The sequence below is a fragment of the Ochotona princeps genome, chromosome 1 (assembly GCF_030435755.1).
Source record: "Ochotona princeps isolate mOchPri1 chromosome 1, mOchPri1.hap1, whole genome shotgun sequence".
Taxonomy (NCBI): Eukaryota; Metazoa; Chordata; class Mammalia; order Lagomorpha; family Ochotonidae; genus Ochotona; species Ochotona princeps.
This window is the reverse complement of record NC_080832.1, coordinates 108,184,701-108,196,754: the sequence shown is the minus strand read 5'-3', so window position 1 is coordinate 108,196,754 and position 12,054 is coordinate 108,184,701. Positions and strand designations below refer to the sequence as shown.

The window sequence follows — 12,054 nt, the reverse complement described above, 5'->3', positions numbered from 1 at the left end:
TGCAAGGTGAGGATTTAGCTACCAGGCTATCACACCAGGCCTGATATACACGATCTTAAAAATTATTAAGAAGATACTCTGCCTTTAACAATAGAGAGGCTACTAAATCAAATAAAGCATTCTTCCTACTTCCAAAGGAGCTGTTGTAAACATGAACATTTACCACAATACTCTCAAAGTTGTACATGAAAAGCCGCATCATCATCACTGTGGAATTGCCTTCTGAGACCAATGACTGCCATTTATTCTTTTGGCCCCAGTTTAAACTTTTTGAAGCTATTCTGACATGAGAGTGAGAGCACCTCAGTTTAAATCTTGGTCGTACCATTAACCAACCAATACTTTTTAAGATTTATTTATTTGAAAGGAAGAATCACAGAGCCGTGGAGACAGAAGAGAGACAAAGAAACAGAGAGAGCTTCCACCCCTTGGTTCACTCCCCAGATATCTGGATCGGAAGTGGAGCAACCAGCATTTAAACTGGTGCTCATATAGGGCACTGGTGTTGCAGCCAGCAGCTGAACCTGCTGTCCCACAATGCCAGCCCCAATCAAATAGTTTGCTTTCATTTTTTTAAAAAAGATTCTTTTTTTATTTGTGTGAAAGGCACGGCTGCAGAAAGAGCTAGCAGGAGAGACAGAGAGAGGCAGGCTCGTCCAGGCTCCAGAATCCAGGCCTCACACTGCACCCTGCACCTTCCATGTGGTGGAAGGGACAAATTAATTCTCCTGAAGCCAATTTTTTAAGGCACAAAAAAGCCTCATGAGCCAGTCACCTCCTCCAATGCCCAAATCTAAACAGCATCACAATGGTCATTCCAGCACAGCACTCTATAACATGGTTTCCCCCACATATGCTTCTGTCTCTAAAGTTGTTCCTACCCTTTTTGTGTGAAGTGTTTGATCTTTTCTAAAAGTTGGATTCCAATAGCTGTTTAAAAGCCATCTGCTTCCAAAGTCATATTCTTTGCTTTCTTCTAATTCTTACACAGATATTTAGAACACAAACAATGATCTCCTTTTCTAACTATTCATCTTTTAGAAGCGTGAGATGGCATACACATCTCTCAACCAACACTACAGGAGGAATGCCTATGCAGGTAGGATAAAGGGCATACCTTATTTTCCTTATTATTTTGCCTTAATTTCCTAACAAATTAGAATGATTGATCTATTAATATGTGTTTCTAAATTATTTGGGAAATATTTTATAAAGACAACATTGGGCCTAGTGGCTAAAGTCCTCGCCTTGCAAGCACCGGAATCCCATATGGGTGCCAGTTCCAATTCTGGAAGCCCCACTTTCCATCCAGCTCCCTGGATTGTGGCCTGGAAAAGCAGTCGAGGACAGTCCAAAGTCTTGTGACCCTGCACCCATGTGGGATACCCGGAAGAGGCTCCTGTCTCCTGGCTTTGGGTCAGCTCAGCCCCGGCCACTGTGGTCACTTGGGGAGTAAATCAGTGGACAGAAGATCTTCCTCTCTGTCTCTCCTCCTCTCTCTATATATGACTTTCCAACAAAAATGAAATAAATCTTTAAAAAAATTAAAACATTTTCTTGTATGTAGTCAACTTCTGATATATGAAAATATCTGGACAAAAGTATATGAACTGTGAGTTATGAAGGAATACATGTCAAATTTAGGCAGATATTCAAATAAGCATCAAGCAGTGTTATACAAATGCTGGCATGGTAGCTTATTGCATTAAAGCATAAGCTCCCAAAACTACCTAGCTCTACTTCAGTTGTGAAACAATCAGTGCCAATCTGATCAAATGACTGTCAGAGTACACCAGTACTTGGGGAAAACTTAAAATACTGCTTTCTCTCTCCTTGGGTAATTTCCTTGAGGTTGGAGCCCTAGTTCAAATGTCTTATTTAGAAAAGGGTAACAGTTGTAGCAAAGGGCTTCCTGTGGTGTAAATCAGGCAGTACTGTCCCATCAATCCTGGATGTACCCACTTCCTTAAGCCAACTCCTTCCAAGAGACTTTCCAAAGAAATGAGTTTCAGGCAATTTTAGTTTCCATCACTACTGTCCATTTGTCATAACTGGAAAAAATACCCTTTATGTTACTAAAAGATCTGTTATCCAGTATTTGCTAATTATGATTGAGAACAGAAACACACTAAGTTTCAAAGAAAACAATTGAGAGGAACATCTGAAAGTAATTTCCTCCCATTCTTTGTTGTTCTGCTACTCACGGCAAATCTTCCAAACTGGAGGCTTCATGTCTTGGATCCAACAGATCATAACCACATTCATTGTAGATTTCCAAATAGGAAATGTGTGTTGTATATACTTTGCTGCTGTCCTGATTGGAATTGGGAAAGATGTTATTTAATGGCTATAAATAGCAATTCCACTCAGAAGAAGTCACATACCCTTATCACTGGCTTCCTCAGATTCTCTGTCTCATTTGAAATGGTTGACTTTTTCGTGCGTGACACTTCACATTGCACAAAGCTTTTCCTTTAATGGCCAACACCCATGATTACAAGCAAGTTCAGTCTGTTATTCTTTATTGGTTTCACATTAAACATAAAAAGTCAATATACACTTACAATGAGCCAATTTGGTTGCAGGCCTCTGAAACACACCATATTTTACTTTCTAGACCCAAAAAAAGGGGGGGAGGGCACTAAGAAAAAATAAATTTTCATTCTATGAACAGTCTATTCATAAGAGAACACAGGTCATTAAAAACTTCAGTAGCAAATAGTTTTTAATCTTCAATCGTAATTTTCTTTTCTACTTTCCAAATTTTTATGGTGACATAAATAGATAACAGTGAAAATGAGTTCCAAAGAAACCAAAACTAATTTAAATCAGTCAGGTTAGCAGTGGGCATTAACAGTTCACAGCCTATATACCTCTCATATGGGGTTACTTCTTCTAGCCCAAATGAGCAAATCGGGGATATAGAGAGGTATCACCTGTAAGGCACTGCTGAAATGGAGTGAGACAGGCACCAGTGTGATGAGACTAAAAGTAGACCAAAGACCCCACAAAACCTACAATCACATTCCTGCCGAGATAGAACAAAGGTGAAACATTTTTCAGCACCTGAGAAAAACTCCAAACTCAGTTTTCACTAGCAAAAAAAAAAAAAAAAAAAGTAAAATAATAGTCCCTTTGTCTTGTTCTCATCAAAATATTGGCTTGCTTCTCACAAAAGCTAAACGTATCTGCTCTGTGGCAAGGTTGTCATAGTGGGTCCTTACAGGGGGATTTGCTTAGGGCAACCTTCTTCACTGATTCTCATCTTGACCCAAAGTAATCCATTTAACAGGTGTTGTTCAAAAGAGGTAAAGTCCAGAGAGACAATAGTGGCCTATAAAGCAAAAGCCAGAATCCTAGTCCAGACAGCCACAAGTCTTTACCATGCAGGGCCTTGTTTTTCACACTTACTAAACCAAGGAAGTTGAAAAATAAACCTCCATATATTGCTTAGTTTAAGATTATTATGACTCTTTGGGCCTAAAATGGCTCAAACTATACCAATAAAGACATTAAAATCCTATCTAGACAAAATAATAAATAAAAAGTTAAGTTGAAGCCAGCACATGACTACGACTCAGGTTAGACCTCAACTTTCACATTTCCGTGTTTGTGAAGGTAACAACATGGACTGAATCTTTGCTAAGCGAATTTCAACCAAATGTTGGGAATTCTGCAATGTGGGTGACGCAAATGCTAATCTTAACAAATGGCTTATTTGATTACATTAGCATGATAGTTTGGTAAAAGCATCATTTCATCCTAATTCTTTCGGTTTTAACTTGGCTTAGGACAGGTATCAGAAACTATAAACACTGGAGAAATTCTGTGTGGCTGTTAGTCTAATCCAGTAGTTCTTAAGTATTCCATGAAATATTTTTGGAACAAAGTGTTCCATGGTCAACATCTACCCTTCTCTGGAAGATTCTTTCAGCATGTTATAGTCCCTGGAGGATCCTTCAGCAACAGTCTTTAAACCAGCTTATTTCTATATATTATCTGAACATTGAAATATTTCATTTGAAGATTTCAGCAATATAGGTCTGAGCTCTTCTTAGAAAGAGACATAACTGGGTTTAAATAATAAACATGCCATTTATCTTTCTTTTTTGAAATTAGTTTATTTGAAAGGCAGGATCACAGAGAGATCTTTCACCTACTGTTTCACTATCCAAACGGCTACGGCGATCTGAACTGGGCCAGACCTGAAGTTAGCAACCTGAAAACTCCACCTGGGTCTCCGATGTGCGAGGCAAGACCCTAAACAATTGGGTCATCTCTTGCTGCTTTTCTAGGCTATTAGTATAGAGCTGGATTCCAAGTGGAGTAGCTGGGACCTGAACTGACGGTTATATGGGATGTTGGCATTGCAGGTAGCAGCTTGACCAGTGAGACCACACAATGGCACCAAATCTAAAATAAACATATAACTGTGTCATCTTCCATCCTTATTCTCAATTATTTCCCCATGACACTAACTCAGGAAAAAAAAGCCCTGATCTTGAATAACTACTGTGACCAAGAAATGAGATTCTGTATTTAAAATCTTAGAAAAAAATGTCCAGTGTATAACAGGTTCCACTAAGTTACTGCCATTGCCGCTGCTGCTGTTGCTACTGTTATTGCTGTTGTTTGGGTTGTTTTATTTTATTGCTGTTTATAGACCACTCCAAATGGAGAATTCAGAATGTGAGTTAAAAAAGGAAAGGAAAAGAAAAGCGAAAACAAAAGCCACTGTGTATATGCGTCTGCTGTAGAGCAACTCTTTTTCCCAGGAATTAGAATAAACCATAAAAAAGTCAGAAAAATGGCAAGTCCACTGCCCTGAGATTTGGGCTTCGCTAGTTTTTGCATTTCCTGGATTTTTACTGGAACACACACTTAAGAAGCAATGAGCTATGTGGCAGGCTACCTTTCCCTGTTACTCCTTCTCAGAGTTTAGGCATGCCAGACCATAATGTAACACACATGTTTCCCGCAGACGCTTTTTCTCCTGCCACCCCCCCCCAACAAGTCTGAATCTGACAATACTCAAAAGCAATGAACAGTGATTTCTAAAATAAATGGAATCAATGCTCTCTTAAAAATCAGTGAAACTATGCTCCTATCACACTCGTTGGGTGTTTCAGACGCTGGGCCTGCACATAGGGCTCTTAATTTACCTTGATGTAAAGACTGATGAAGTCAAATGTTTCCCTTAGGAATTCTGGAGGGCTGCACATGGCCCTCTAAGCTAGTCAGACTGGAGACCTCTGAGCATTGTCTGAGTTCTTCGGCTATGCAAAGTCAAACAGACTACACGGTGCAATTCCAGCCTCCTGTCTTTCACTGAGGTTCTGTTTGATTACAATCAAATTGTTGTGCCCCATCATGGAAATCTGGCCACTTATAAAGAGCTACATTGGCTGTAAGTTGGCCAGGGCTCTCTGTCCAGATCCAGGAAGTTATGCAGGATCATTCTGAGCAAAATGGGGCTGAGAGCAATGTCAAGGACAGCGAGATCTAGAAACAGATCTCACAGATGGGAAGAACTCTAGAGATATTCAGACTTTTAGAGCTGTACTTTGCTAACTGTAGATGAAATAAAAAAAAAGTTTAAAAACAGTTTCTGCTAAGAGGAGATCTGCTTATTCTGTTTAACTTCATTGGGAGAACTGACTTAATATGTTCTGAGAGTTTCAGAGGGTCCTCTGACATTGGGCAATGATTGACTTTACAGACATTAACAGCAACCATAATTTTATGCATGTATTATGTGCCAAGACATGGACGATATCTTTAAATACAGTATGTTCGGCCCCTCAGTGACTCTGCAAGAGTGAAGAGGCATTCTGAGGCCACAAGCTATGTGTGAGTAGCTCAGAACCAGCCCAGTCTGTCTGAACAGCAGCACTCGAATACATCCACAGCAACAGCAAGTGTGAAAAGTGGCAGTCCAAGTTTGCAAACTGTGCGAACAACAGAAAACAGGTAATAGCAGAGAGAGATGAGCCACTTGAAAAGCAACGCTCTGGGCCTCACATATGCCACTCTCATATGTGCAGAAGGACCCCTTCTCCAATTCCTGGCGTGCAGAATTGGCATGCTTAGGTTAGAGAGAGATGAGCTGAACTAATGGATAATTACTGTTTTATGGATAGCAATTAGAATTATGTAGATCTTAGCAATTTCTTCTCATCTTCGCCACTCCAAATGCAAACAGCATACTGTGGGGAGATTTTGAAGTGACTTTACATTGACCTGGTTAGGACATTTGTTATATAGAATTAATACAACCCCCAAATTGTTGGAATTAGTAGGGAGGCTGGAGATCTTCCAGTACGATTCAATCCCTACTGGTAAAAAGCAGAAAACTGAAACCCACAGAAGGTAAGGGACTAGCTATAGGGAATTTGCTTAAACACAACTAATAAAATAAGACCAGACTGTAGTACAAGAAGCAGTACTTGTAATAATTAAAAAGCACAGTGGTTGGCTTCAGACAGACCTGGTGTGGAATTCCAGATGTGCTACGTAAAAGATGTGCTATGTAAAAGATGTGGCTAGCGTGGTAGCCTAGCGGCTAAAATCCTCGCCTTGTACAGGCCAAGATCACATACTGGCACCGTTTCATATCCTGGTGGCCCCGCTTCCCATCCAGCTCCCTGCTTGTGTCCTGGAGAAGCAATAGAGGACGGCCCAAAGCCTTAGGACCCTGCACCCACATGGGAGACCTGAAGAGGCCCCTGGCTCCTGGCTTCTGATCGGCTCAGCTCCGGCCATTGAGGCTACTTGGGGAGTGAATCAGTAGACAGAAGATCCTCCTTTCCGTATATCTGACTTTCCAATAAAAATAAATGAATTAATTTTTGAAAAGACATGGACTCAGAGAAAAATGCTGAACGTGAGGTTTAGCCGTCCAACCACATAATGGGTAAAAGGAGACCTACCCTGTTAGTTATATTATGTGTTGTGTTGAATGCATTTGGAGGTATGCAATAAAATGACACATATGATAAGTCTTCAAAAGTTCATCTGTGACTGGCCCTATGATACAGCAGGTGAAAACTGCCCCTGCATCACTGGAATCCACTTTTAATCCAGCTCCCTCTTAATGGATCTGAGAAAGAAACAGAAGATAGTCCAAATTCTCGGACCCCTCTCACCCACATGTGAGACTTAGAAAAAGCTCCTGACTTCAGCCTAGCTCACCTCCAAATGCGGTGGCTATCTGGGGAGTGAACCAGAGGAATAACAAATCGCAACGTCTCATTCTCTTTTCACTGTTTCTGTCTCTCCTATTGTTCTTTCAAATAAAAAGAAATAAATACACATATAAATAAACAGCAGCACTTCCTTAGTTTCTACTTTTTCAAAAAAATCCCAAACATTCTTTAAAAATTAGGTCAGTATTCTAGCACAATATCTTAAATATATACAATACAAGCTGGGGTTTCTGTATTTGAAATTCTTAGGGACAGAAGTGTTTTGGATTTCAGATTTTTTTTTATTTTGAAATATTTATGTATGCATACTGAGATATCCTTGGATAACTGGGAGGTGGGACCCAGGTCCCAAAATGAAATTCATCTGTTTCCCATACATCTTCTACACATAGTACACCACAGTGCTGGCCCCAGCCTAAAGGCATTTTTATCTTCCTACCTTCTGACTGTGATCTATCACATGAAACTTGATGAGGAATTTTTCCACTTTAGGGTGTTTTGCTAGATTACAAAACTTGCAGATTTTAGAACACTTCAAATTTCAGGTTTGGGTTTTGCGGATTAGAGATATTCAACCTGCATAATGAGATCTCACAATATTCATAGCAAATTTGTATGGGTTATGTAAAATAGAGAATAAATTTAGTCTCATACCTTTTGTAACTGCTCAAAAATGTATGACAGGGTCCTTGGGATAATGCCTCTGTCACTGTACCGCTCAGCCCCGCCTGTGATGGTGAATGTCTTTCCACTGCCTGTCTGCCCGTACGCGAAGATGGTCCCATTGTAACCCGCCAGCACACTGCAATACAGAAACAGCACACTCCAAATATCCAAAGTGTTAACCGCGTTTGTGTTACCAGCCTCTATTATGATAGGGACTTTTATCAAACACTACTGAAACGACATTTTAGGCAATGAATGGAAATGCCTACAGAGATGCTTATAATGTGAATATTTACCTGAAATGTATATTTTTATCCAAGAATATCTAGCACAGCAGCCCTTTGGGCTCCTTTTCAGCACAGGTTCCACGTGAAGACATGGAACTCAAATAAATTCTAATCGCTTTAATTTTTTTTTTCATTTTTAGCATTTGGGACTTGAATCAAAACATTTGTATAAATATCCCAGCAAGACATCACCCAGTAATATGGCAAACTATCAACCTGACACCTAGTAACTCCTGCAATGAACATTTGTGACAGCAGTCACCTGCTAGATCAAGTGGTCACACTGTGCTTGTCACCTTGGAATTTTTCTTTTTTTGGTGGAAAATGCTGATCCATGAATGTTTTTCAGCTCTGTGGAACAGCCTTTGCTTTGACAGTGGTCTTTAAAATCCCAGATCTTTGCAACTGCCAGTAATACAGGCTTGTAACAACATGCAGGATGTGATACAGACTTTCAGGAGTGGGTCTTTTACCTATGCCACCTGGAACCGTAAGCCACTGCAGCTTCGCTTTTTTAAAAAAAAAAAATGTGCGTCCTGATCACTGAGATCTTGTCATCCAAACAGCTCATGGACCCCACGGCGTGAGTGGCGTTTTAGACAGAAGGCTCCCCATGCAGGACTCCTTATTGTTCACATTGGGATTCCCACTCCACTATTTCTGCTGAGGTATTGTCCACAGTCCTCTCACTACCTCACTGTGCTTTCACGCATTCACTAAGAGTGCTCTATCACCCTGAGGGTCTACCAAACACACACTCACACACACTGACCTGCTTTACTGGCCCTCCTTTCTCTGGAGGTAGAAGGTGTTATTAGAACTTTCTATTTAAAGGACCTAGAACTCGAGCAGTGAGCCCGAGGGTATTCCTACTTTGTAGTCCAACTTTCTACTTTTGAGAGGCTTGTCATCTTTCTTCAGGTGTCTTTAACATAAAGGCATTGCTCTGTTGACACCCTTAGCTTGTAAGGTGTTGGTACCACCATCATGAGTGTTATGATTCAGACATATCCCCTTCTGTAAAACTCATGCTGAAATTGAATTGCAGTTACAGTAATACAGAAAGGTGAGACCTTGGGAGGTGATGAGGTCGTGAGGACTTGTCATCCTGGGTGGATGAATGCCAACTGTCACAGGAATGGACTTCTGATAAAAGGATGGGTCAGCCTGGGTTCCCCTGCTCTTTCACGAGTTTGCTTGTCATTCCCTCATGCCAAGCACAGCAAGAAGCAATCCCTAACCAAAAGATGCCCCTTAATCACAAACATCACAGCCATAGGACAGTGAGTTGAGCAAACTTCTCTTTATTGGTCCTATGCATACAGTTATAGCAGTAAGCAAATAAAGATAATGAACTGAGGTAAGTGGTTACAAGATCTTCCTCCTCAACAGAATTTGTCACCCATGAACTAGCAATGTCCCATTAGTAATAACATTTGGATATATAGTATTTTGTTTTTATCCAGAAATGCTCCAGGTTATTAGGCTATATCTGTAAACACCAAACCTTAAATGTTTTACTGATTCATTTAAAATTAATTGTTAAAGATGTTTATTTTTAATTTTGTGGTACAATTCCATAGGCTCTAGGATTTCCCTTCCTGGCCCCAAACTCCCTCTTCCCGCCCCGATTTCCCCCATATTTTAACAACAGTATAGTCCTTTATAGGCAGTCATAAGTCCATCATTCTGCTATCTAAATGTATCCTGACACTGTGGATATGGACAATGGCAGACATTCCAGCATCTTATTGTCAAGATATGTTTAACAGTTTCGTTGGGAGTCCATCTTTGGTTTGGAAGTAGAGATGCACACAGCATTGTATTTTCACATGTTTATATGATAGTCTCTATTACAGATACCATACATCCCCTTAAATGAAAAGCCATACAACAAAATCAACAACAGGAATAAAGTTTAAAAATTTACAACTCCATGAAGTTAAATAACATTCTACTGAATGACCATGCATTGGTGAATAATCAAGCAGAAAACAAAAAATCTTCCTGGAGAAAACAATGTTACTATATGACCTATGAGTCATTGAAGAATTTAGCAAAATGCCCATCAAAACAGGAGTGGGGGGCCTGGCGCGGTAGCTTAGCAGCTAAAGTCCTCTCCTTGCATGCTCTGGAATCCCATATGGGCACAGGTTCTAACCCCAGTGGCCCCAATTCCCATCTAGCTCCTTGCTTGTGGCCTGGGAAAGCAGTGGAGGATAGCCCAAAGCCTTGGGAACCTGAACCCATGTGGGAGACCTGGAAGAGGCTCCTAGCTTTGGATTAATGCAATTCCAGCTGTTATAGCTGCTTGCGGAGTGAATCATCAATGAAAGATCTTCCTCTCTCTCTTCCTCTTTGTATATCTGACTTTCCAATAAAAAATAAATCTTAAAAAAAAAGAGGAGTGGATTAAAAAAAACAGTGGTATATCTACTTATGGAATACTACTCAGCCATTACAAAGAATGAAATCCTACCATTTGCAACCAAATGGTGCCAAGTAGTGACCATAATGCTCAATGAAATAAGTCAATCCCAAAAGCACAAATATCATATATTTGTGCTCTGACATAAGGTGACCTTCATGCAAAATACAAGATCAATATAATATATCGATATTATTTTTATTTCTTCAAAATAGTTTCTTATCTATTGATTATTGACAATTAATGTTTTAAAATATATTAGGCAATGCCATAATACACTTAAATAGCAGAAAAACATATAAGAGGCATTCTTTCTCTTGAAAAGTAAAAACTACAGAGGACAAATAATATTTTTACCTTGATGTAGCTATAGCCTATGAAGCCTGAGTACTAAAGCATTCAACATTGGCACTCACAAATTTTTTTGTATACTTTTAATATTTAACTCTTCTGTTTCAATGTGAATTGTCCTATCATATCTGCTTCTAGTATGTAATACTCTACCCCATTTCCTATGGGAAAATTATATGGTATAGTTTCACAAAACACTGTGTAAATTATGAAAAGATATAGGCACCACCTATATATGCTTCCATAAATATTCATTTATTACATTGCTACCACAGAAAATTAAGGAATGTATGCAAGAAAAGTTTGTCTCTAGTTCCTTTCTATAATGCTTCTTCATCTCAATTCAAATTTCAAAATGTCCTCTTCATTGGACATTAGGTATTATCCTGTATCTCTAATCTATCACAAGTGAAAATACTAATTAACAAATAAAAAAAGTGGGGAATGAAGCAGGTTAAGCCACTGCTTGAGTCACTGCATTCCATGTGTGCCTAGAATTGAGTCCTTCCTCTGTTTCCAAGCCAGCTCCTTAATAACGTATACCTGAGAGGCAGTTGGCATGACTTAAGAATTTGGTCCCTACCAACCATGTAGGAGAACAAAATGGAGCCAACTGGCTCCTGATTTCAGCCTGACTTAGCCCTGGCTGTTGCAGGCATTTGGGGAGAGTCTCAGAAGGCAGAAAACCTATCTTTCTCTTGCTCTTCCGAATAAATAAAACATTGAAAATCTTTTTAAAAAAGCAAATAAAGATAAATGATGGAATAAAGGTCTTTGAAAGTTCATTACTCCACAATAACAATGATATCTGTAGCGCTCTCTCTCTATATATACATATATATATACATATATATTTATATATGCATATGCAATATATGTATATATACATACACACACACATATATACACACAGTCAAATCAGCCTGAAGTACTCTGGAAAATATTCCAAAGTTCACAACAATCTAAGAAGCATTTTTAAAAATGGCTGAAACTCAGTGACAGTGAGTTTTTATGGCATTTGACCTTGAACATTCTAAAGCCTCTTTCCTCAATTCCACGGTAGCCTTAGAAAAGAATAAGCTTGAAACCACAAGCAGCTGTGAAAATCAGAAGTCTG

At 39.4% G+C, this 12,054-nt stretch overlaps 1 protein-coding gene across 5 annotated transcripts in view; it reads right to left on the bottom strand.

Annotated features, from left to right (window-relative positions):
* Positions 1–12,054, bottom strand: part of KIF6 (kinesin family member 6) — a 372,892-nt gene that overhangs the window by 285,820 nt on the left and 75,018 nt on the right. For 3 of the 5 annotated variants that reach the window (XM_058663574.1, XM_058663580.1, XM_058663599.1), the window contains exons 4-5: positions 7,860–8,007; positions 2,205–2,314 (exon numbers count right to left, since the gene is read on the bottom strand). In XM_058663574.1, coding sequence (XP_058519557.1) covers positions 2,205–2,314; positions 7,860–8,007 — 258 coding nt within the window. The remainder of the gene's footprint in view (positions 1–2,204; positions 2,315–7,859; positions 8,008–12,054) is intronic. The other 2 variants (XM_058663591.1, XM_058663585.1) reach the window with 1 other exon arrangement.